Genomic DNA, 27307 nt, shown 5'->3' on the forward strand with positions numbered 1-27307 from the left:
TATAGGAACCGAGGCCGGTCGGGCTGTCAGTGACAGTCTATGTGAGCGCCCGTGTCGGACGTACAGTACGAGTGGCGCCGATCCCAGCGATCTGGATGCGCCATTTGCTGAGCGAGCTCAAGGTGGATTTTGCCGAGGAGAAAGGGAACGCTGCTCGTTGCAGAGTGAAGACGGAAGCCTGCTCGGAACACGGTAAGCGAGCTCCCGACGACAACACGTACAGCGTACGGCAGTGTGTGTGTACTACTACTAGCTAACACATGGCGCGAGATACGCGCCGCATAATAACCAAAGATCGCAAAAGTAGTCGATACAAAACAACTGAAAATAACAACTTCATGCTCATGAAACAATAACATGAAAATTAAGAATTCATCTTTTATGCTTGTTTTTAACCTCGTGTGCATTCTCAATACTAACACAATGCGAAGTTGGCACAAGTACTAAAATAAGAGCTAAAACAGTAAAATAAGCAATTCTAGAGTGTTTCATGTTTGTTTATTGTAGATATCGCTTATATGCAATACTTGAAAGGCGGCGTTTCCGTTGTTTACTACACATATGTTGAGATTTGAGATCGGTCAGGCGTAGTGTAGAACACATGTCGCTCAATGGGCGGGTCCCATACTAAGGCAATCAACAGGTCAATATGCACACACACACATAGGTAAACTACTTACCACACTGACGCATTCCCTGTACCACAACTATTTACATACTGTGCTGTATTGTTTTTTCTTGTTTCACATTTCTGATGTTGTTAGATTTTAATATGATGATACATGCTTGAATTGTTTTATGATTATATTATAATATGATGGTTAGATTAATTTAATATACATGTGGGCTGTGATAGTGTATGCTGAGATGTTTTTGATATGTGGTGGCGTTTGTTAAAGTTAGTTAAATGTGTTAAGGTTTAAAGTCGGTGTCGTGTAACGGTCGTGGTAATGTCGTATGGTGTTTGTGTGTGTGGGTAGACTATGATTCAAGGCTGCCCGCCCCATTTCCCCAGTGTGTGTTTATATCTACCATGTAAAGGGGGTGATCTAGGGTTCTTTAACTTCTGTTTCGTAGGCGGGCCTCACTTCATATTGGTGCTACCGGTAGCAAGGGACTAAAGCATTCTATGGAAGCAAGACTGGTATGAAAGGTAAGCGGCGAGTTGTAGGATATTCTTCGGTGACAGACGCTTGGTGCCCCGCCGGGATTTCCCATCCCCTCCGGTGGTTCCGCACGGGGTCGTAACAAGGCTTCGCACTTAACGTCAGACCTTACCATATTAATACAGACCCCTTCCCAGTTTTTTTTATTCCAAATTGCTTTGCTTTTATTCAAAATTCAATTAGCGTTAGTTTAATTGCTTGTCGGTCGCTTCGACTTCCCTAGCGTATATCAAACACTAGCGCTCTGGACACCAGACGGATATAGCAAACCCCCGTATTTCTTTTAATGGACGCGCTAATACTAGATACACTCAGCTTTAGTCCAGTGTACTATAGGTTTTACACATGGATTCGTAATGTCGAGCTTTTCCGTCTGTTAAAATCCGCATAGCCGGTGGCTTGATACGTTTCTGTTTGCACTCTCGTGTCTAGTGTGTCCATTACTGTGGTAGGGTTTAGCCTGTAGGCTTGCGCCGACCCAGTTTTTAGTCTCGACGCAGCGCGCGGCCGCTTTTGGCTCACGCCGGGCCGGGGCGAACTGGTGAGGCCTGATGGTTATCATACTGCGGGGGAACCCCGGTAACTCAACCTACGGAGTACCACTGGTGATTTCTGCTCAACGCTTGCTCCTTAGGGCTCCATCTCCTAGTTGTTTATCCACAGATATTCCTTAATGCACCTAAAGCTTTATTTATAATCGCACAGTTTTTAGAAGTCGTTTATATTCTGTACATATTGCGTAGAGTTTTCCATTGCCGGCGCTTCCTCAATTCTAACAAGATCTCAGCGCGCTGTCAGCTTAACTTCTAGTATACTTGATTAGATTGTACATGCATGCTAGAAGTGTATACCCTTGTGTAGTAACCAAAGTACTTAAGGTAATACTAGCTTGTGTGTTACATGTGGTTTAAGCCTGTGTGGTGTAAGCTGTGTTGTTTTAGTATACACTTGTACACGCGTTGGTGCGTTTTGGTAGCGCCAACCCCGCACCACATGCGCCACTAGAACCACCGCCCTTTCACGCACTGCTGAGCGAACTTGTGGGTGTTGTTGACAGAAATTTCAAAAACTTTCCAATCGCTTTGTAAACAGTACAACCACATGCCCCATCATAAGCAAAGAAAGGCGAATGAATCATACACCAATTCCCATAACGCTTACCCTTATCCATAACCACATGCTAAACATAGCTACGTTTTCCACGCTATTTATCGAATATAATATCTAAGATTGCTGGTTGGTTTGTAAAATTAGTGGCTTCCTTATACATGATTCATGGTGTCCTAGATAATGGATATACATTATTGTTTAATATAACACGTACCGATTTATACACATATGTATGCTTTGTGTGTGCGTAGTTTACACTGCTTGTGTTGTACTAGTGTAAATGCCCCTGGCGACACATATGCGTCAAAGGTAGATTACATTTGTGGTTTGAGGTATTTACACTTTTGCGTAACGCTTTTTGTGACGTTTTTGATATCTTGGACTGCGTACGAGACACACGTCGTTTTGTCTCGTTCCCAGATTTCCCCGGCGACCCCTCGCACGATATTTCCCCTCAGTGTCACACTTAATGATTCATGAAAAACTAGAACGCCACAATCCACCGGGGTTTTCATCCATGCTACACCACCGTTTGTTTTAGCAAGTTAATTATCAATAAGATCACTTTGTCCGGGTGTTATATTCTACTCCCTACGCGCTAGTTTAGAGTATTCAGTTGTTTTAGTATATAGTAGTGGGCTATACAAAAATATACCACCATCATGCGATATCTTGTACCGTAGATATACTGCTAGGGACCCATGCTGCTTGGAAACAAGTCCCTAGGGAATCCCAGCGCTCTTGACCTTGTCTTGAACCCGTTTTTAATGGCATTAAGAAGTTAAGGCCAGACCCGTGTCTTCTAGACAAGCAGTTTGCAAGAGAACGACATTTTCTATCCGCCATGTTGGCATCTACATGTACACTCTAGTCTCACAGGCCGCTTGCTAACTAGCACTACATTTTGATATTTTGTTCCTGACAATTTATGAAGAATTAAGTGTGTAGTACAGATGTGTGTTGTATAATACAGCTATGTTCAACGCTGTTTTGTACATGCATTGTATACTCCTGATATGCTATAGTTGCCGCGGCCAAAATTGCTAGTGTACAACAAGGCACAGCAATCTTGCCAATATATTGAACTAGTACTCGATCTCATAGTTAATACAGCCCCCATATACATGTACGTATACAGCTTCTAGGCTGTTATGATTGTTTTATGAACTGTTTAAGGTGTCTCAGTATTAAGTTGTTGTTTTTCTGAGTAGTTTGCGACTGCGTTTCAAGTTGTATCAGTTGGTGATTTGAAAGTCTAAGATAGAGCGTTGTTGTATGTATGTGTTTAGTGTGATCCATCCGTACGTGCCGCCATTGAGAACCGAGTCGTCAGTGTCGGTGTCTTGACAATAAAACTTGTACAACCGTCCGAGAAGACGCTGTGAGTGTGTGTCCTGACATCTGGGACGGTTTGTCTCAGGTCAGTCACGTTGGAAGGCCGGCAAACTTGGCCGTGAGCGCCGCTCTTGGCTGTGACTGTCTGGTCTCTACCAGACTAACTACGTTGGTTATAGAGAGAATAATTTGTTCAGGCGAGTTTGGCCACCATACAGGTTCATTACCCTTCAGAGGGGGATGTTAACCTTCCCGTGGACTGACTCTCCTGACCAATCCCTCCCCTCTTTGCCGCGTTCTACGATCCATACCCCCGTAGGAAGGCTTGGTGGAGGTTAGCTTTTGTGAGTGTCGCCCTCGTCTCTACCCCTCTCCCGCCTACGGGTCTGGTCCACATTAGCGCCCCCTAACGAGAGCACGTGCCCCGATAACCACATCCTTCCCACCTCGCCCACCCCGGGAGACAATTAGTTGTTACATCTCGTCTTTTACTAGGAAAGTTTTGCGAACCAGCTCGCCACCGTGAGCGGAACACACGGTCTGAGCATGCGCAGCTGAGAGGCTAACTGCAGGACGTATAGCCTCGATCCGCGCCAGGCCTTGGGCAAAACATACGCCTACACACCACTCGTGGGTGGGTGTAAAGTTAGCCTTGTTCCATGCATGTCCAAGGCCAACACGACTAGTTCATTGTTTGCTCCTTGTCAGTGTACACCAATGGACAACCGCATGTATCTATCTCCTCAAAGAAAGCCTCGTACCTAGACTTCCAGGCCTAGCTAGCTCTTTATACAATAGCCAGTGTTTCTTTTGAGTACCTAAACCCCTCAGAGGGGAGCCCTAGAACTAGACTTGTTGAGTCTACAAGTAGGAAGCCCTTTCCGTCTCCAAGACTCTACGAGCGGTCTTAGAAATGAGCTCCGGTCCAACTCACTAGTACGTTCAAGTTACATCCTCTTGTGAGCAGTGAACGATTATACAATAGGCATACCCAGCTTCTGGATTAGATAGTTGATAAGATTAATCGAACTTATGTAAGTCTTTTTGACAGTCGGCTTGCTATGTATGACAGGGATAATGAAGTTACTTACGATTGCAAGGTCTCAAATTTCGTACACAACAATGCTGCACAGGTGTTTACATAATCCAAGCACTATATATCCTTTGGAGACATGTATATGGTTACACTTGACGAAATGGGAGTGCTTTAGTGTTTTCAATTCCAAGGGTATTCTCAGTATACACACACACACACGCACACACACACACACACACACACACACGCACACACACACACACACACACACACACGCGCGCGCGCGCGCGCACACACACACGCACACACACTCGCACACACACACACACACACACACACATTCACACACGCATACACACACAGGCACATACGAAGCTATGAATATTCTACAATACCGTTTTTAGATGTGCATATTTGGAGCGCCTGAAGAATTTAATTCTACCATAGCCTTACATAACTACATAGTCTGCCATGTTGAAGAAAAGGAAAGCTCACCGTGCCACAAACACTTTACCAGTGACACTTACTAAAATGCGGTCTGAAACGTACTCGTAACAATTGGCAAAGGCGTCGTAGAATCAGTATATAATCTAATGCAATGAATACATCATATGAGAGGAGTCCTCTTAAGAAATGTCCTCATATGACAAATTTCTTTTATCCCCAACGTTATCCGTCGTTTCCTTAAGAACTTGACATCCTCCTTGATAAAGCCTTGAATTTGTTTCATAATAGAGTCAATCGTGACTTAAGAATAGCGCATTTCCCCCAAACGTATAGACGTTTTTAAAAGTCAAGACCTTTTTCGGGTTAGTTTGATGAAAGAAAAAGTAGACACACTTTAGGAAGGGCTCTAAGGAAGTATTAGCCGACCCCAGCACATCCCCGCGCCCTTGATTACGTGGTTTAACTTAGTGGTCCTTGGTTTAGAGCCAAAGTAATCCTGCGAGATCCCCGCAGACGGTTTTATGGGACTCCCCGCTGACGAAAAGGCAAGGTGGGCCGCCTCTCACCGTCGCTCGTGTGACAGGAAACCTTGGTTTTCTTGTATCGTAGCCAAACTTTTTACCTCCGTCCTCTCTCCCAGACAATGTTTTATTGGATGATCGTCGCTAGGCGACAAAGGGTGGTTGCTAGGCAACGCGAGGCGGGGGAGTAGCGCGCTTTTAGGCGTCAGGGAGAGAAAAACGCCCGGAGCGAGTCTTAGACAGGTTTGCACTTATCTTCCACCAACACGTCAGAAATAAACGTAACCGTCTGGACGTTCGGTTACTTTATACGTCTACGCACGCACGTGGAAGGGGCGTCCGATCGTCCTTCCGTTACGTTTGATCGCGGTCTCCTTTACGGCCTGAGAAACCTGTCGTCAACTTGGACGTGGCGCGTGCTCACAGTTGCAGTACCACCACGGGCGCACGGAGGCGTTCTTGTGAATAAGAAACATTGATATCGTAGCCTTAGGCTCGTCTTGTATACACATTTGTTTGATTAGCAAGCTGAGCTATGTAAGTCAATAGAAACGCACGAAATTGAACGTTATCAATGTTATTCGCATATTCAAAATGACTTTATGACTAGACTCTAAGCTGTGTCGCCAAAGTCTCTCCAAACGTGAATGATGGAATATCTTAAGAAATTGTTGTGCTTTATTTTAGCTTTTACCCGCCAAAAATCCAAACAACAACCCCCCCCCCTCAGTATTCGCTTTGACAGTCGCACAAAAAGCTAAACCGCCACCTTGAACTTCTGTCTCTCAGACGGAAATCAAAGAGAAATGAATAAAAAAAATCCTGTGGAAAGTTTACGGTGTCCCTTAGCTATCCAAACGAGCCGAGTTGTCGGTCAATTATATCGTGTAAAATTGCCAAGAGAACCGAAGGCCCGGACGATACTTGTCGCACGTTATTACTATGATAATCTCGCATCGTTACCAAACGCAACCACTCGTACAACTCAACGCTTCGTTTCGTCTGTCGCAAACTTCCCAAACGCCTGGTGTGGGGACCCACAAAACGGAGGGATGTCGTCCTTCCATCTATCGTACTGTTGTGAAAAATGTAAAGGTAGCCCCATAGCCTTTTTGTGTAAAGGTAGCCCCATAGCCTTTTTGATGCCGTAGGGGCAATGGGTTGTTATTCACTGTGTCTCGGGCATGGTATTGGAAGGCGGTCACTTTCAAATTGGTAGATGACAAAACAGAACAAAAAATAATCAAGGCATAGCTAGATAAAGGATGAAGTACATGTAGTAGAATAAACAGAAATAAGAAGAAAAAATAGGACAAAACAAGAAAATAAGACAAAACAGGACAAAACGTACATCTCGAAGTTGAATAAAACGCTACTTTGCAACACTTGCAATTGCCCCTACCTAGTTTACAAACTTTCCAAAGCAAGTCCCTTTTCTCCTTGCTTCATTTATCCCGACATAAGTTTTCCAATTATCGCCGTCCCCACAGCGCTAACAAAACTTTGTCGGCTGCGGAAACTCGGGGGCAATTGACCTCCATCTCTCGCCGCCGGATGAGATCGGCGCTGATGGTGGCTGTGACAAGGGTGTACACCGTGCGGAGACAGATTCGGCATCAGCGCGACACGCATCCACGGTCCCCTGATGTCCTTTATGACTCCATCACCGCGCCGACGACTCGCGCGAGGCCCGATAAAACGAGCTCCGAGCGGCCATTAGAGAATGAATGGTATCGATGACGACCAGTCCCCGTGACGCGGATGTCAACTTGTAAAGTTTTTGGACACGCATTACGGACGCCTCCGATATTTCAAATTTTTCCCGACACGGTCCGAGACGCCGCCAATATTTCTAAATTTCGGCGGACACGGTTGCGAGGATAGCGACTATCTATCTCGCCGCCCGGCGGATATTTCCTGCCCCCGGGTCCACGCTAAATCACTCCCTAGGAAATGTGCTCCGTCGTGCGTCCGCGCGACTTGCATGGTAACCACCCAGCGACAACACAAGGAAAAGGGGGGACCTCTTCAAAACACCCTCCGGTAAAAACGATTCCTAGAAGGTAGTCAACCCAACGAAGAGTTTTACATCTAAATCCAACAGAAGTAAAAAAAAAAGATATCGAAATGATTTCTGTCTCCGGTTCGTAACGTAGAAAGGAGAAGGTAAAAAGGATGGGGAGTAATTATATTGTATAATAGTCATTGTTGTACCCAGGGTACAATATGTCGCAGTTTAACGTGTTTTAGATACCTCAGAACTTAGTCAAAATTACGTTTGAAGGGAAATGAGAAGTTGAGAAAGCGTCCCCAACTTGTCGCCGTGATTTATAGCCCAATCCCATCCGAGAACACACTTCACAGACAATTGTGGGCTCATCTAATATTAATAAACTCATCTAATTAGCAATATAGCGTATAAATAATTGTCGTTTTATAGATCAATTTCCTAATGGAATTAGAAGACGGGAGAGACACGTCGCTTCAGGCAGGGGCTTTTGTTCGCCGGATGAATGCGCGCGTCCCCAAGGGGAATTCGTATTAGATATTTATCTGTTTATGACGACAATGTATTGTTTGCGGATGGTTGACGACTTGTTTTATTTCGCGGGACAGCGCCCTTGCACGTGCGCTGGCTTAAAACGGAACCGTCCGCACGCGCGCGTACCCCAGGGCTCGTTTCTCGGCCCTCCCCTTGCCCTGCCGTGGCTTCGCGCGCAAAAGTTTGGGCGCCGCCTTCGCCAGTTTGGTCGTGCGGCGGACAGGGACAAGATAGAGCCCTGACCATGTCGTGACATCCAATCAGCAGGCGTGATTGCTTCTTCCCCGCAAAGTAATTAACTTCCTACCACTCAGCGCGCTTCCTCCCCTTATTGGAGAAAATTAAATGGAGGGGCCTAAAATATTTATAGCACACGTCAGTTCCCATCTTCAATTAACCAGTCCGGAGGGTGTATTATTCCTCCCCACCCCTCGCCATGATTTGCATGGGTTAATATCGGTTTTATGGCGGGCATAATAGAAATATGGACACAGGCATGATCATATAATGTAATGGATAATTGCATGATCTGTTCTATAGATCGCTGTTTTAGTATGCGACGGGAAATCGTAGTGACCGGACATGTGACTGGCGCTCCGTTCTGTGAGAGGTGTTGGAATAGTGTGGACCAAGGTGGAGTTCTTTAAGTATTTCGCCTTCGCATCTGAGTTGGATGGTACGTACCCGATAGCTTTTCCTTCAACCCGGGCGCCCTTTTTCTTCTTCTTCTCTCCACTTAGAGCACGGCATATGCCGCGCATATAGAGTGTGTTCGTTGGTATTTACGGAATCTTTCGCGCTTTGTTTTGTATGTATGGAAATTTATGTGCATTTTCATTGGTGCCGTCAAAACTGTACAGAATGTACAGAATGATGATGTATACCGATTACAGAGCTCGGATTTATTGCCAATCGAGTTGTTACTTTCTATACAATTACATCAATCCGCGTTCAGATATACCTTTTTATTTTTGGGCGGGCGGGCGGGCGGACAACTTTTCTCCAATTCTTAATATTTCTTACGCCAGAGAGAAAATTGTTTTATTTTCCCACTTGGATAGCCGTGTAAAGTAAGGTTCGGTCTAAATCATGCGTTATTCTAGAAGCGATGGTATGGTTCATATTTTACTCATCATAGCGCTACAAGACGAGTAGTAGTTTGCTTTACCGACTACAAGTCAACGGCGATTTCTTTAATTTTCGCCGGCGAAGTCTTGTTCCAACTGCGGCCAAAAATACTCCCTTCCCCGGTAGCGTCTCTCTCAGCCGGCCCTAGAACTAACCAGACTATACCTTCCTCTCGTTGTTATTCAGTTCGCGACCGTTCTTTGGATTAGTAGCGAGATTTCCGTGGCAGAAGCGCCGCGGGCGGGTGTTAGACGTGGAATATTACCCCCAAATTGTTTCATGAAGATTTTACCGCCGCTCAATACACCGTAGTTGTAGCTTGTCGTTTCCCATTTCTTGCCGTTTTTGTCTCTATTATACCGAATTCGTCCTTTTCGGACCCCTTTTTGGGAAAATTGCATTGTGACCGTTAACCGTGCAAATTGTAAAGTCTACATGTAGTTTAGTCGAAGAAATCCTGAGACAGTCTATTTTTCAGTAAGAAAGAGTCTACAGTATCGCCGAAACAAATACCGTTCGCGCAAAATCTTAGCGCAGTGTCGCAGCAAAATGACGACTTTATGTTCTCTTTTTTTTACCAAGAAACGCTACGATTTGATCATATTTGCATAGCAGTAACTATAACAGCAACGTCTGTCTATAAAGAGGATACAATTTTCTCCACACCAATTTTTGATATATTCACGTACGTGCAGAAACTAGAACTAATTGTCAAAGATAGCCCGGCGAACGCTCGGAGCGGTGCGGCCGCGGCTTCCACAGCGTTTTTCCGCCGGGGGAGTCTTGCCGCTTCCTCCCGCTTAAAACTAACCCGCCAAAGCCTTTAAAGCAAAAGATCTGTTTACAAATGTCTCCCAGATCCCTACCATGGCGACCAGAATGCTCTTGAAGGGATTAGGAATCTCCAGATGAAAAGAGGAAAGATTATTACGGGACTTAGCGAGCGTTTTGCGGCAGACGTGAACAGCCTCTCTGATCGCTAACAAAAACATTTCCTTGTCCCTTCCCTTGCCGTAACCTATTACTACTAGTAAAAAGCACAAATTATATTACTGCTCTTTAAGATTAACTTATAACTTGTTTCAAACCAAATTGTTGCCGATTTTAGCACTGTTACAATCTATATAAAGATACATAACAATAGCATAGACGAACATATGTGCAAATTGGACGGTCGAACTATATGGCCGAGCATTTTTCTTCTCAGATTTTGCACACACAGTTCCCTTATAACTACCAAAGCAGAAAATGTACCTTGCCTATCTTTTTCTAAGGTGAAAATTGAAAAGAAATCGAGATAAAAATGTGCATGTTTCCGTAGAATTCTTTGTCAGCTGTTTTGACAATTGTCTCAAAGGGCACACAAATACCATTCGGTCCGGCGCAATGCAGCCGAATCAAAAATGTATTAGAGGTTACACATGAAATAATATTGGTGTTAATAGTGAGCCGCCGATTCAGTTCATATTTAAAACAATTTTAACCTCTGGTGCCACCCCATTCCCGCCCTTTTTGGGCGCTTCGCCACCAATTCAATTGTAACGCCGCCCAGTCCCCTACAAGAGGCCGTACGGCTGTATTCTTTAATTAACAACACAAATTATACCAGTGGATACAACACTTAAACATTGTTGTATTTCATGTATCATAAAGATCCGCAAAGATAGAAAACGGAAGAAAAAGGACGAAATGTTTAGAAATGTTGCCAAATTGACGGGTAAGCACGCATCTATTTGGAAGGAGCGTTTTTTTTTTCAATCTTTCACCCAAGCCGACAATTTGCACACAGCTCGCTATGTACAACGTATGCTGGGACAAGTTTGATTTGACAGGACTACTCGCTCTGCTGAGTTTGTTTCCGATATGCTCCAGGAACGACTCGGGCATTCAGCAAGCCGGGTTTCCCGATTCTCAGGGGGCCCATTCGTCTCGTCGTTAGCGGGAGAGGTGTGCGTGCGGGCCCGTGGCCGGCCCCGATAGCCGTATCGGTAGATCGCACCCGGTCTGCCGTATTGTCCGCTCAACACCTTGCGCGCAGAAGAAGCGGCCTTTTTGTCCGTGTTGTCAGAAAACTCTTCCTTGCTAATTTGTTCTAACGCTATTTCCCCAGACGGAAAACACATTGCATTGTGCGAGCGTTAGGCCGACAAAAACGCCAGAACGCTACCACTGACGCCGAACTAGCACCAAGGACAGGGCTAATGCTTACAACGCATACCGCACGTTTAAAACACAACAGACTATGCTACCTTAATCTAAACGGTGTAATATCATACTAGGTGCCTAAACAAATATCTTTCTTTCCCACGCATTTCTGAAGTATCAAATAACACAAAATGACACTCACTGAATTTCAGCGCTCCACATTTTCCACAACGGTCTTGGTAAAGAGCTTGCTCACGCCGAAGAGCCAAAAATTCTACCGTTTGAGTTCCGAATAGCAGACTAGTAATACATGTGGTGGAATCTGTAACCTTTGGAGGATAAGACACTTGTTCGGAAAGGCCACAGTCGCGTGATGTACTGGAGTTTTGGAACGTAGTCAGGGGAAAAAGTGCCCCACGTTTGAGATTCGTACACGTTCACAACACGTTTGTACTTATGCCAATCATTCAGACCAACGCTTCTAGAATTTCAGTTACACAAAACCACCCTTCCAAAAATTACTAGAAATATATCATCCCTACGACTTGGGTACCAGTATATGAAGAGTTAAGAATACATGGGAAAACTAATATTTACATTACATTGCGTGCATGTTCTTTTTCTCGTCCTGGATTCAGGGTTTAGTATAGAAACAGTGCAGTACTTTAGTTTGATATCTTAGGTAGATATGTACGTATCATCGAAAGAACAATGCTTAATTTTCTTTAGTGGAGTTGTACAGAAATGTTGAAACGAGCCACGGGGATGTGAAACTCCGCGGAAATCGTAAAGGACAACTGAATACTGAGATAGTTCCGTTCTGTCACTGGGCAGGTGTTGTTTCAACACCAAACCACTTAACTTAATTCATCATTATGTTTTCCGTGCCGCCATTGTTACCTGTTTCTAATTAATGCAATCTGGGAAATCAAACAAGCGCTTTGCGTTTGTCGGCTGTCGTTTTTCATTAAGACAATTGAAGCCATGCGACACAACGGCTTTGTCTGGCTTTCAAACATTGTTGTAACGGTTTCCACATTCAAAACTTCGATTTGTAACGGTTTCCAAATTCCAAATTCGAATTGTAACGGATCATGTTTTAAAATTTAAAATCCAAATGGGGACGGTTTCTAAATCAAAAACTAGAATTGTGACGGTTGTCAAATTAAGAATTCAAATTGTAATGGTTTCCAAATTAGATGATAAAAAAGTATGCCAAGCGCAATGACAGAAGCAACATTCTGGTATTTTCCAAAATGATTTTTAACTAGGGATTAAATTTTTCGTCTAAACTGTTCTGTTTTGTATACTGTCGGTTAAATTATAGCATTTATCCATCGGGATTTGTCAACAAATCTTTATGTTTTTATCACGCATTCTCGTGCAAATTGTGCGGAAATTTTTGTTCTGGTATATCTCAGGTTCTTTAGAAAAGGAAAGAATCGTGCAATAAAAAATAGTGAAAGGCATTTTACAGTTGGACAATTTTCAATACCCAAAGAAACATCATTTGACGCCTGATTTGGCATTGTACAAAGTCACAATAGTAATTCTTTGGAGACAACGTAAATGATTTAACAAGATACATACCATGCAAGTAATACCACAGAAGTGGAGGATAACAGAGACAAAGAGAGTAGACTACATGATTTTCCGGAGTACTGCCATTTTTGTATGAAACGGAATTCCGGAAAAGGAGATGATTTTTTCCGGACGGCGGCGTTGTTTTCCGGATTGTTAGAGTCGCGTGTGTGCTATTGTTTGGTTAGGTACCGGTTGTCGTGATGCGCCATTATCCCAGATTAAACCACAGCCTTCCGTGGTTTCATCACTAATTAATGTGATCAGCGAACACTGACAGGGCTTTGCTGGTTTTCCGACACCCCTCCAGTAATTAGCATGGTAACGTGTTCAAGCGTGTAATTTTCTTCGTCGACAACCTGTTGTCGCAATCCAGCAAATGTTTTCCGTACGATAGGCGGAAATGCTTTTGTCTGTCAAAGCAAAACTTTGCGTGTGTCTCAACTAGAAACTTCTTTAATCTCGTACCCTGTTTTCTCCAAGTTTTGTTTTGCTGTTTTACATGATTATGAGCAATTTGTTGACGTCATGACTTGATGGGAACTACGTTTTAGGCTCAATCGTCAATTTTTGGGCGAAGTCCCCCACAGAATCTTAGTAATACGTAGGCTCGCTGGATAAGCTTGTAGGCATCCCCTCTTACAAAAAGGCTTTGCGAAAATGTCCCTTGGCACATATGATGTTTTTCACAAAGCCGTTGTACTTTCCTAGAACTGATCACTCTAATGTCTTTCGTAAGCAAGCCTAGCGACCTCCTATCCTTAAAATTGTTTGCATCTGTGCCCACCCGTTGCTTCCTTTCTTAAGTAAAGATTTCGTGACTTAAGTGTGCATCCCCACGCCCTGTCCTTCTAATGATGGCCTTAATGTCGTCTTAGTGTCAGTAGCCCATCATTTTAAAACGCCCATGTTTCTGTACCTGCAACCTGACTCCGCTAGGAACCAGGTGGTTAATGCATCGGAGTGGATGATCCCTGGTATATCTTCCTGACGACGTCCATCAAAAAGATAAAAAGTAGGCGCTGTGAGCCAGTGTTTGCTTTGAGAAAATAAAATCATCGGTTTTCCCTCTTTCATCCGCGATAACCCTTCAGAAAACAGACGGCATTGTCTTCATCGCCCGCCCTTTGAGCACGTCAGCTTAAGGCATGGCTCTTACGTTGTGATTTCAGGAATTAACGTTGAAAAAATCTTGGTATGATCAAAGATGACGCCTTTTTTCACTAAAGCTTTGATAGCTATGGTTTCAACAGTGGATTAATAAATGCTCGGTTTCATTCATGTTTGTTGGTAGCCGTTGACAAGGAGGGGGTTTAAGAGAATCTTAGGCTCGAGCCAGAAAATTGGAAAGGCGTTCTTGAACGTCTTGTCTTGTCTGGTTCGTCTTTTCGTTTCTTCTTGACATTTTGGTGAGACCGTCTTGATTGGAAGAAGGGATGGCTATTTCAAGGACCAGACATTGTGAGTGTAATCGAAATGAGACAGGGACCGATGCAAGTGGTCTCTTGTACAAAATTGCAGGTTTCTGACGCACTAGCAAACAATACAACATGATGATCGGTACTTATGCTGTCCACACATAGAAGGATACGCAGCGTACGTGACAACAAGGACTTCGCGCCATTACGAAACCAACCCGTATCTGTGACAGAATAAGATGCTTCTTTTATCCTCAAACCATATCGTGAAATTACTCAACACAGCCATAGAAATGCCTTGACAAAAGTCGTTTGAATACTACAGTCAGAAATGTTGAGAAAACAAAGCAAATACAAAGACGCACCTGACAATTTGTACGTGATTTGGGTAGATTTGCTTTGTTGACAGAACGACAAAATTACAATACGATGACAACACAAGGAAAAGTTGAGCGCACGGTTTTTGTGTTGTTATCATCCCGTCGTTGTGCTAAAACTTACAACTTTTTTTGCACTTGACTGAAAAAAAAATGCTGTGAGAAATAAGAAATCTTCATTTTTTTTATTGTTGATAAAGCAAAGTACATATTACAACGTCCAACCACGACTGTGGAGTTCACCACAATAAAAGTAGTCAATTTCACGGCCGTGAAAATATACAAAAAATCCACGGTCTTTGGTCAATTTTACTGCCCTGAAAGTCAACCGACGGTCTATGCCTGGTTTTCGACACGGTAGACCGCTGAAAAAGTACGAATCCAAAACACAAACCTCGAACACTGGTTTTAGCACAACAATAGGATGATAACAACATAAGAGGTAACTTCAGCACCAAGGCCAGAGAATTCAACCATCCACGGTGTTTGGAAAAAGCTTGCGTGGAGACGCCGGGCTATGGTTTTAGCACAACAATAGGATGACAACAACATAGGGGAAAACTTCAGCGCCACGGCCAGAGAAGTCAACGATCCACGGTGTTTGTAAAAAAGCTCGCGTTGAGACGCCAGGCCACACCGGGCGCGAGCTACAGAGATAGGACATGACAGTTGATATGTGACGTGCATGGCTTATCCCCGGCAAGATGCCGGGCCCAGGTGGTTAAATTATTGCTGATAACGCCGGAGTTCTAATTACTCCTGCGCGCGCCACTCCTCCGAGCGAGCCCAACAGGTGAAACTCTGCGGAAATCTCATCACCAGAGGCACGGAGTGGAACAGGGGTTGGGCGGGCGCCTCACCCCTGCCGTACGAATTGGCTCGAAGCGCCGGGGATGGCCGAGAAGCCATCAATCCCTTCTGGAGAAGGACAAACAGTGGACGCCCGGAGGCCGTCGCGGCGTATGGCCCGTTTTCTTGGCGACTGAATCGTTCTACCGGGCCCCATGAGAAACACATGCCGCGCCTGCTCCAAAAAAAGTACTCTACGATAATGTCTTAAAACAAGAGAGGCATTACAAGAAAAGTACACACTTTGCAATAAAGAGTACACAAATTCAGCCAAGTTTTAGCCCACAGATCTAGGGAACGAGATTTAACGGTTCCAAAATTCAAAACCTAACGGTTTCTAAATTCAAAATTCGAATTGTAGCGGTTTACAAATTGAAAATTCAAATTGCCGGGAACAAGTGATCATAGGGAACGAGGTTAACTTGTGCGGACTCACCCGTCGTCGTGGGAACGAGTGAAGCGAAGCTCGCTCCTTGAGTCGAGACGCCTTCTTTCAAGATGTGTGACTTTTCCTTGCGCACCTGTCAAACGTATTAATAGCTCTATTAACTGAAAACAGATGGCTGCCCAGGGAAGGGTACAAGAAACGCAAAGTTCACATTCTACCCATGTTACGCTGGCAACGTTCGGCTACGCTTCTAAACATATTGCGAGCGGCGCGCTGGATTGAGGTAGACGGGGTTGAATCAGCGACGGCGCGCACAACTAGCCACCGAAAAGTCCCATAACGGTCTCTCAAGAATAATGTCTCTCATTAACTCTAGGGGAAGCGCTCTTAGAGGAAACTGCCCGGCTAGTTTTATCCCATTTCTCGACATAAGGGCTAATTTTCGGCTTTGTATAGCAGGAGTAGACGGTTGGTAGCACAAGATATTGTATAGCCTGGGAAACAGACTGTGGCCAGGGGCTACACAAGGCCCTGGGGCATACATGCCCCAAAGGAAACTTTTCCCCGGCGGCCCTGAGGAAAGCCTCGTAGCCCCGGGCTTTTCTGGCTACAGTCTGGCTTCAAGGCTACATATTGTATGGATAACTTGTGGTGGTCGCGTAGGAACGTGCGTCTTTTAAAACAAAAAGACTTTGAAGCCAGGAGATATCCGGGGCATTTGTCGCTCTTAAAGGACTAAGTCGAGCTGAATCCTCGGTAAGATCGCGCGGTTTAAGGAGCCTTTCTGAAGGAAAAACTTTTTAAGTCGGACAGATCCATCTAAGAGATAGCGGGGGTCACATAAGATAAGACGCCCGTGAAAATCTGCCCGTTTGGAACGGGACAGAACGCCGGGTCATTAATTTTGCGCTAAAATTTGTGCATAATTGGCTTTGATGCAACGGCGTTACGGTGAGGAAAAGGTGTCGACGGCTTTCAACTGCGTAAGACCGATAAGGAGCAGTCTCAAATTCCCCAAAATTTCCCCAACAAAAGTCCATTTCATTACTAACTCCAAAACGTTACTTGAGATCTAGCGAACAAGATTGTCACGGTTTCAAAATTCAAAATTTGAATTGTAGCGGTTTGTCAAATTGAAAATTCAAATTGTAACGGTTTGCAAATTGCAAATTCGAATTCTTGGAAACATGTGATTCTAGGGAACGAGGTTATTACTTGTGCGGACTGACCTGTCGTCGTGGGAACGAGTGAAGAACGAAAAACAACATTTTCTCTTCCTCAAAAGCAACCAAAAAAATGCACGAAAATACCAAATTTAGCAGTTGAAAAATTCCAGTTTTTGGTGAATCTTTTTTTGTTTAGTGGTGGCTGTAGATCTTTATTATCGATCCCTGGGGTAGGAAAAAAAAACTAAGTGCGTGGGACGGCAGATGACGCTAGAGGCTGTCACACAAAAGCGCAGCAATCTACGCCGTGGTATAGCAGAGCATGTTGATACGCGCTCGGGGATGATCGGACCCATGCTTGTTAACGGCTTCATTAGCGAGCGGATGCGGTGGGAAGTGCTCCTGTCGCCGCCGGCCCACGTTCACGAACGCTCGGTGATAATTGGTAAGGGTCTCCAATAACTTCCTCTACAATTACAATCTTTCAACAACGTCGGACTCGGCTTTCTCCCCGTTGGAAACTTGTGTAATTAAATCTCGGCCGTGTCTCTTGCGGGCTCCTCGCTACAATTTTCCTAGCGGATCGAAGTTGGGCGAGGTTACGGGGATGTGTTAACCTCTGTACTCCTGGTAGCGCGGCGCGGGTTACCACCGGGCTCTTGTCTAGTTAGCACACGCCTTAACCTTAACAGTCGCGAGTAGAGACTCTAGCAAAGCGGTCGGTCCAACCATGATGCAGGTAGTATGGTACGCATATTATCCACCAGGAAGATCTTACACAGGTGAATTGTGTTCGATTCCTTAACCAATCTTTCCAGACTTTTAAAATCTTCGTCTGATTTTTCTTCGTGGTTTCTTTTTTTGTGTGTTCTTCTTCAGTTTGGGATCACATATTCCTTACAGCTATACAGGTGTTCCGTATGCTATTTTTCTCACCACGTGGATGTAGTTTCTAACAGGTTTTTATGTTGCGTAGGATCATAAAAAGGGAATATCATTTCATGGGGTGTTACGTTTTTACAGAAAGATGTATTTCATTTCTATAGCTTCCATTCTATTCTTATACTTTAGCGTTTCGTTGGGAAAGATGACTTTTGATTTATATCTATTCCTTGAGGAATCCGAGGGCTTTTTTGAAATAGATTTAGAAGTATGCTTTTTATGTATCTAAGATTTGTTCATCTATAACTTGTACGGTATGGCGTTTATCTTATAATATTCCTACTCCATCTAGATTATAGAGGTCCTCTTCTTTATATCTGTGCAATTTTTGAGGCAACATTTCCCGCGCAAAATCGTTCTTTTTAACAGTTCTCTTTGCGCAGCGCAACAAAATACAAGCCCAATCAGAGGGCAAGTAAACATGAGGATAGAACGCCCCAGGATAAAACCTTCAACTACATACTAAGACTTCTACGATAATACCTACAATAGTGCACAATGATATTTATTTTTATTTCAGGTGTACGGGCTTAGGCTTACGCCTGGCGGGGTTAGACGAAAGTCCGAACGGAAAGTGCTAGGATAAAGTGTTAGGATAGTGTTAGGATAGAGTAGCGGGGATTTCCCTTAATGGATTTTCCTTCTTTCTTCCCACCAGGTTCTGGAAGCTCACCATCCTCCCCAGCGTCGGTGGGTGTGTCTCCGTCTCCTGGCAACCAGCCCAGCGCTACCTACACGCCCTTGGTCAGCCCCTTGACGTCGCACCGCGAAGGCACGGCCACGACGACGCGCCCAGGACCGCCAGCCACAGACAACATGCCGTGTTACCAGGCCTCGTACGGCGGGTCCCCCACGGGGGCCACCACCGTCAACCGCGACTCCTACGACTCCTACTACGGCGAGAACACCGTGTACCAGCCCGACCACCTCCCGGGGGAGCACTACCACTCCCCGCCGATGGACTACAACGGCTCGGCGGACCCCGCCGCCATGCGGATGGAACAGATGGAGAGGATGGAGCGGATGGAGCACGCGGGGTACCACCAGGACTACAAGCCCCTGCCCAGCTTCGTGGACGTGTACGGCGAGACCAAACCCAGCTGTCTGTACCAGCCCAAGAATGGAGGGTCGAACATGCCCTACCAACACCCAGACGAGAACCCCTCCCCACACATGGACCACTATAAACCCTCCCCGCCCCCCACCCCCACCTACTCGTCCCAGTACGACTACCCCACCAACACGCAAATGTTGCAAGGTACGGGGCCCATGTCACCGCACGGCGGCCACATGTTCTTCAAGCATTCCCCGCCCTCCACGCCGACCACCCCGTACCCTCCCATGATGTACGAGGGCGGCTTCCAGGGCATGCAGCACGAGTTCTACGGGCCGGGCATCGGCAGATATCCGCCGCCGCTCTACATGCGGCCCGGTCAACAGGTGGGTCACACCGTTTATCAACTATCTTCAGCTTTATCCATTTTGGTTGGATTTTCAATAGACTTTCTTGTATTCATTTTTTTACAGTTACTGAAGAGACAGTCGCTCATACAATGAATGACAGAGAACATAAGATGACAAAATTTCTTGCTTTTTATCATTGAAACATTACACCATTATTATACTGTTTGAAATAGACCCTAAATGCGTAGGCTATCGCACACTATATGATAGACTACTTCAATAGGTGATTTACAAATGGCTCCCTCTTAGAACAATTAGTAATTTTCTCTTCTGTTGCTGTACAGTCCTTGAATCAGCTCTTTTTAGTAAGATGCAGCACTCGAGATCGATCTATAACTGAAGACTGTCTCAACACAATACTCAGTAATGGATGATTTTCAAGCTCTAGAAAAACGGTATCTCGAAACGGCACTTGTGTTGTTTATATCTAACACGACTGCAGGAAATTTAAAAAAAAAGATCCACAGAAAGAGGTCGTTGACACAAGAGTACTTTTTTATGAAAAGGCGCAAAATTGATAGAAAAGAAGTAGGGTCTTTCTGGGTTTATTGTTTGACTAAAAGGCGCTTGAGGGCTAATCTTCTCAACAGATTGACCAATAACTACGCAATTGTGGAGGAGATGTAAAGTTAACTTGCTGCAGGCGGATGTAATCATGAAAATGATTGTAGAAAGCAGTCGATATCTGATGGAGTTTTTTGTGTTGTTAACTGTTTATTCATTTTTCTCACGCATGCGCAGCTGCATCCACCGCCGGTGTCGTCATCAGGGTCGAGTTCAAAGGGCACCGGAGAAGGGACATGCGCAGTGTGTGGCGACAACGCAGCCTGTCAGCACTACGGGGTCCGCACATGCGAGGGCTGTAAAGGGTTTTTCAAGGTACCTTGGCTGTCTACAACGTTACTAAAGCACTCAAAATGCAGCCATTCTGTAGAAAGAAGTTCTTTTTATCCCATCAATCACTCCTAGATTTGAGTTCTTTTGCAAAAACCACCGTGTGAACAGATCTGGAGGTAAAACTTTGTTCCAACAAACCTTCACACAACAGAGACGGCGGCCGGTATAGACTTCCCTGCTGACGTCACGTGTCCATATGGTCACGTGCTCTTAATGCCGGTGATTGGTCAGTTGAGAAAAACTGCAGCATGACAGTCGAAAATTCAATACGCAAACTTTCTGTGTGTTGGAACAACGTCTTAACTCTTTACTATGTTAATTACCAGCACAGATGAACTTTCACGGTGGTCAAAAAGGCCTCGATTTTTCCTAACTTGGAAAACATGAATATTGATAAGGACTCGATGTCAATCACTCCTTTCACTATTGGCAACAGTAGCTGATTGGTTCACACCTTTGCAGGCGGGATCCAGATCCACGGAATCTAACTTCTGTTTTTGTTTGTCAACAGCGGACGGTTCAGAAAAACGCAAAGTACGTGTGTCTGGGAAACAAGAACTGTCCGGTGGACAAAAGAAGAAGGAATCGTTGCCAATTCTGCCGCTTCCAGAAATGTCTGGCTGTCGGCATGGTGAAAGAAGGTGCGTACCACATTTTCTCCTTCAACAATGCACATTTTTTGCTCTGCTTCAAACCCCATCTCATCCATCATACAAAAAGCTTTCTCTGCTAAGCAATCAGCACATTATGGGAAATGAGTATGGAAGTAAAACACGTATCTCTGACAGTGGGCTAGCCCCCAGTTGTAGTGCTTGCTTTCAAGGGCTACAGAAACCGAGATGGGTGCTACCCTATACAAAATATGGTGTGGGAAGGATTTCAAATAAACCATAAGTGGTTTTGTAACAATTATGTTTTTTCCCGTTGTAGTTGTCCGCACGGACAGCCTGAAGGGTCGGCGGGGCCGCCTGCCCTCCAAGCCGAAGAGCCCGCAGGAACAGTCCCCTCCGTCCCCGCCCGTGAGCCTCATCACCGCCCTGGTGCGAGCTCACGTCGACTCCAGCCCGACCCCACCCACACTGAACTACAACTTGGTTAGTACCTACACTGTGTTTACTTTTTCCGTTCTATTCGGAAGCATTCACTAAAGCAAAAAAAGCTTGTCACAAAATAAATCTGGATGAATAAGCGGAGATATTGTCTATAAGTTTGTAGGTTTGTGTTAGATGTTGTAGCTACGAGATCAAATGAAAATGTGCATTCGCAAACTCCATCTTGCAGCTGAATTCCCATGGGATTGTTGTCAACATGTCAACAAAGAAAGTATACTAAGGACATGCTCTCTTTCGCATGTGCCCCATGGAGCAGTTCAAAATGCCAGGGGAGGAAGGAGAGAGCCCAAAGAGCGACACGGAGCGAGTCCAGCAGTTCTACGACCTGCTGTGTTCCTCCATCGAGGTCATCCGAACTTGGGCCGAGAAGATTCCGGGGTTTCCCGACCTCCTCAAGGAGGATCAAGAGCTGCTGTTCCAATCCGCGTGCTTGGAACTCTTCGTACTCAGGTTGGCCTACAGGTGAGACACAACGTTTTCTGTGATTGGATAGTCGAATTTGAATAACGGGTTGCTGATTGGCTGGTACCAACAGGTGCAGTCTTTGCTGCGATTGGTCGAGACAAGTTTGAGAATGTTTTCTGATTGGCCAATTTGTGGTGGCATGATGGCGCATTTGTAAACCCATACAATCCACTTTCATTAAATATCTAACCAAAAACTTAGTTACTTGAATAACTCATGAAAGTGATTTTAAAGACATTTTGTGTAACGTTGTTGCTCTTTCACAAGGGTCCCACTGATAACGTTATTTTTACCCGCCCCCATCCCCCTCAGGTCTGCTCCATCCGAAGAGCGGCTTGTGTTCTGTAACGGCGCCGTGCTCCACCAGCAGCAGTGCGTCAGGAGTTTCGGCGAGTGGATCAACTACATCATGGAGTTCTCCAAGTCTCTCCACGCCATGAACGTCGACATTTCCGCCTTCGCCTGCATGGCGGCGCTCGTGCTCATCACAGGTAAGCTCACCACTTACGAACACAAACAAAAAATAAAACATAACAACAAAATAGAGTCTGTTTTTCTAAAACCATCGTAGAAACATTACGTATGCATACATCTTACAGGAACAAGTCTATTTTTGGCGACACCTCAAGAGCGGTACCTGCATGTTTTAATCTACTCTGTAATTTCGCATTTTAAAGGCCTTTTAAAGGTTTTCTTGTAGATGTCCTGTGAACTTGACCTTGTAATATGACCTTGGACTTGACGTTGTCCCCAAAAGTAAACTTTGTTATTTTCTTTTTCTCTCACGCATGCGCAGAGCGCCACGGCCTGAAGGAGCCCGAGAAAGTGGAAGAGCTGCAGAACAAGATCATCTCCTCCCTCCGCGACCACGTGACCTACAACGTGCATGCGCAGAACCGTCCGCACTACTTCTCCAAGTTGCTGGTCAAGCTGCCCGAACTGCGCACGCTCAGTGTGCAGGGTTTGCAACGCATCTTTTACTTGAAACTCGAGGATCTCTTGCCCACTCCTCCTATGATTGACAACCTGTTTCTAGACACCCTACCATTCTAAAATCTAAGGCGGGTAGGGGTCGGGGGGAGAAATGACCAACTCTTAAACATGCCCTCCTTCTTCTAGAATCAATTTCCACTTTTCATACGGCTAAAAATCTTCTGACCTAAAACTCACAGCAAGAATCTGATGCTTTGTCAGAGAAAGTCTATCATAAGTTTCCAACTTCTTCTGGCTTTTGCTTTTCTAATCCTTTTTAAAAGCTTGTTCTGTAGAATTTCTCATCCTTCCACATGAAATTTTGTTGCCTGTTGGATTCGTAGTCCAAGACGTTTGAAAAATTGCGTAGTTCTTTTTTAAAATCCTTTTTCTTTAAAAGGAAAATGCCTGAAATTCTTGCCGAAGTGATGCCCAACTCTCTTATTAGTTTTTCCTCCTACACTTAACTCTTATTTCATAGGCCCATGCGGACACGTGCAAAGGAGATATGACTGTATCAAACCTTATTTTTGTCCTCTTATTGGATTATATCAAGGATATAGACATTGGACTAAGATAAGCACAACTCCGTTAATTTTGTACCGTTTAACGTAAGGTTAAACACAAGATGGACGGTACCAAATTGGACGAAAATAGGGGTTCATAAAGTCAGTATCCACGGTGCTAACAAAGATATCATCTAATTTCTTGCCCTAATGACATTAATATAGACGGAAAAATTAATATTTTTTGTTTACGGAGGAATACCTGATTATTTTCTCAGGATGGGTTGGTGATGTAAACAGAACAAAAAAAGCTCGTTTTGTTTCTATCAAACAGCTTAAAAGGACATCTAGACAGTTTAAAAAAAAAAAGGTATTATTACCTACCCATCCACAGGAAATAATAGTACATCCCATATCCGTAAGAACTCATGCTGGTATCATGGGTGAAACGTTTTTTATTGGTTAATATTATAATCAATTTTAGCTCGATAAAGTCGACTTTTAAAAAGTTTTAAGTATCTAGAACCCTGGCTAGCTTACCCATTCATTATAATCTAGAGGTAGGGCTTATATATGGGAAGGTTTCAGATGGCATTTTGCAAGGAAACGCGATTTGTAGAAAACTTTATGACAATATTTTTATTTGATGAAGAAAAAGCAGACATGGTGTATTCTAAAGCTTGTTATATTTTGACTTTTAAAAGAAAATTATGTTTGAAATATTCTATCAAGGCCTGTTGATAGTCATGCTAAGATTTTGATTGAGAAGTAAGAGAAATACTTGGCTTTAACGCTTTTTTGTTCGCTCCGGAAGCTAATGTATAGTACAAAATGTGCACCCCCGCACAGGTGCTTAAAATGGTATATCTTGATGAGGTATTACACACATGTTGTTCTAAAGCCCTGGTAACCATGGTATTCTAGAACAACATATGTGTGCTACGTCATCAGTATGTACCGGTTAGGCTGTCCCATTCTAAGTACCTTTGCGGGGGGTGCAGATTTTAAGTACTTTACACTAATATATGCTAACCCGTGTACAGAGAGGAATGTATATGTATTAAACTCGATGAGCTATTTATTTATATTTGGTGCCTTACAACAACAAAAGTTCATGCTGGTCAATCCAAAGCTAGCAGAGGTCTAACTTAACCGCTAAGATCGTTTGGTAAGGCTTGTGAGCTGTTCATGAGATGGAAACTGGTCAACAATTTGTTTGTTGTGTAAACAAACAACAAATGACTGGACAAGAACGAGAAGTGATGTTCTGTGTGTAGTTTTGAAAGAACCAAATGTTGTAAGAATCATTGAGGCTTTCGAGCCTTGTCGGACATCATGCTTGGGTTCCTTGAGACAAATATCCTCTTATTTGACTTTCTGAAATTTCTAAGTAGGTGTGAAATCAGATGATGTAAAATTTGAAGAGTTGCGACCATCAGAATTTTGCTTACATACAGAGTAAAACTTGGTTACTGTGTGGTTCTAAAGTGTTGGTGGCTTTCTTTGGTGTTGTGGGACCAAGTAATAAACCTTGAGGGAGCCTACACAGCCAGTGATTTCAACACTTGAACTGATCTAAATCCGAGGGATTCCATCCATATCCCAGGTGTATTACCCCAATATCGTACCTCCCCGAAAATCCTATTTAACAAAATGAAGGCGATGATTTTCGTAATTGTCTGCCCGAGCCACGGGTAGTGGACTTATCGATCGCCCGATCTAACTCGCTGCGCCCGGGGTTTCCGTGACATTTCGGCTCGCGCTCGGGCCCCCTCGAGGCCTATTTCCGGGGCGTACCCAGGCGGGAAGCGTCCTGGCCCGGCAAGAAATCGAAATTTCCAGTCAATACTTGCTAATAGGCCGCCCTTCTGGGTAGACAGCTCCCAAACTTGTTGATTTGTTGCAAAAGTATTGTTAGAAAATAAGCTCTCCTTGGTGGGTTTGCGGAAAACACTGGACCGGACCCACGCCACACTACCAGACCAGGCTACCAAGCCCAATCCCTTGTGTTGAGCAGTTTGCTACACTGCAATTCATACAAGATATTGAAACATAAATCAATTCCTTCAAGTAAAGAAAGACTGGCTAAAATCAAGAACTTATGATGGGAAATGTTTAAGCGACCCAAGCATGGTGTCCAAAAGAAGTGTTTATAATGTACCAAGGATGTTTTCCACAAAGAAGAAAACTACACGAAGCTCTTGTAAAGTGATGAATGTAACTCCCAAGTCCAAGTTGACTCTAATCTGTGTCGTCGGCGAAAAATATGTGCATAAATATTTGTCCCGTGTCTTGTGTCCTAGAGTAGGGAATTTTTACACGTTTGTACTTACTACCCAAGTTTATTGTAACACCATTGGACAAGACATAAGTGTGTATGTCGTCCACGGTGACGTCAACATCCGGGAACTCGGTGTGAGAACCCGTTACCATGGCGACCGTGTCGTGAGCCATTTTTTTACTGTTTCACATGTGTTCGTGCGAGAAGTCTATATCGTGCAGCAGTTTTCAGTGTAGTAAAACTTGTCAGAAAATGTGCAGTGAAAAACCATGTCACAATGCTAGCTATAGCGGTGTCCCTCATAAGTTTGTCTGTAAAACCATGGTTTCAACGTCTGTAGTTGCAAAAATATATATTTGAATTTTGAACTCAAGATGAATTCTGTTTTAAATATGTTTATGACGACTTCCACTTCAGTATTTCCCTAAAAAGCACTCTGTATGTAGTTGTGGTTTTTGGACTTTGATTAGAAAAAAATCACTTGATGATCGTTATTGTTAGCGCTAGAGGGACATTGCCGTACCACAAGTGTATCACGTCATCACTATCTGTGGTTTATGATAAGTTTTCAAACCCTCTTGTCACACCCATGGTGCAATGACGTAATTACTTCAGATGTTATGACGTATGTGTTGACATTTGGTGACGATGTTGTGTCAGTTTCTCTTCCGTTAGATCATTAGCATACGTTCTGTCTCACGAACCATGTTGGGAACATCTACGCATGCGTGTGAAACGTATACATGTCACGTGCCCGCAAACACACTTTTCACTATGTTGCTTTGTACCGACCTACTAATACTAAAGCCAAGCTTCAACATTTGTACATGAAATAGTGGATTTATGATATAAAGTTTTGTATGATGAATATTGCCACGGCTATGAATAAAGTTTGTAACATTATGAAGTGCTTTTCTGTTTTATTCTTGTCATCGTATTCAAAGAATAGCAAATGTTATTATCAAGAATGAATCTATACTATCCATATACTGTAGCATTAATGCAAATATGAACTCAGTCCATGTCTACATCCAATGCCATTGCAGTTAGTGGGGTGGGGAGTATTGGTATACGTACATGTGCATCTCAAACGCATGTAATACAAAAACAAGACATAAAAACCACACAATTCCATAGCAAAGAATTCAAGCTGTCTAGTTAAGGTATTGGGGGGAAAGTAGGTAGGACAAGTTTAGTAATCAATTCTTTCAGTGGTCGGGAAACACGTTATAATACATTTCAGATACATTACATCAGTACAACATGAATGCAGAATAACGTTATAACATTAACGGCATGTGCCTGTAATAGTAGAAAAATTCAAACCTAAGATTGGGATGACGTTTGGGAAAGTATGATAAAAAATGTCGCGCAAAGTGAGGGAGAGGATATCACCTGCGGGGAGGGGTTAAAACGCGCGTTGCCACAATTTCAAGTGCCAGAGAGTTTTCGCCTACGG

General features: G+C 44.1%; 1 protein-coding gene across 3 annotated transcripts; it reads left to right on the forward strand.

Moving 5' to 3' along the window:
* LOC136420599 (probable nuclear hormone receptor HR38) lies at positions 1-26751 on the forward strand. 3 transcript variants are annotated; one of them, XM_066407619.1, is made up of 9 exons: positions 70-192; positions 1078-1153; positions 18810-19591; positions 20357-20494; positions 21024-21153; positions 21443-21606; positions 21878-22086; positions 22402-22580; positions 22886-26751. In XM_066407619.1, the coding sequence occupies exons 2-9, from the start codon at positions 1147-1149 to the stop codon at positions 23140-23142; spliced, it is 1866 nt and encodes a 621-aa protein (XP_066263716.1). In that variant the 5' UTR covers positions 70-192; positions 1078-1146; the 3' UTR covers positions 23143-26751. The 3 variants fall into 3 exon arrangements, with proteins under 3 accessions (XP_066263714.1, XP_066263715.1, XP_066263716.1); XM_066407617.1 differs by lacking the exon at positions 1078-1153 and having other exon boundaries at positions 1-192; XM_066407618.1 differs by lacking the exon at positions 1078-1153 and having other exon boundaries at positions 1-192; positions 21881-22086.
* The last annotated feature ends 556 nt before the right edge of the window (positions 26752-27307 follow it).

The sequence above is a fragment of the Branchiostoma lanceolatum genome, chromosome 15 (genome assembly GCF_035083965.1).
Source record: "Branchiostoma lanceolatum isolate klBraLanc5 chromosome 15, klBraLanc5.hap2, whole genome shotgun sequence".
NCBI classification, from domain to species: domain Eukaryota; kingdom Metazoa; phylum Chordata; class Leptocardii; order Amphioxiformes; family Branchiostomatidae; genus Branchiostoma; species Branchiostoma lanceolatum.

Bases quoted from the DNA above. Each gene is read 5' to 3' on its own strand.
- LOC136420599 (XM_066407617.1), top strand. From the start codon at position 96: ATGCGCCATTTGCTGAGCGAGCTCAAGGTGGATTTTGCCGAGGAGAAA. The intron at 21,154-21,442 runs GTGCGTACCACA...TTCCCGTTGTAG, and splicing joins TGTCGGCATGGTGAAAGAAG to TTGTCCGCACGGACAGCCTG. The intron at 22,581-22,885 runs GTAAGCTCACCA...ACGCATGCGCAG, and splicing joins GGCGCTCGTGCTCATCACAG to AGCGCCACGGCCTGAAGGAG.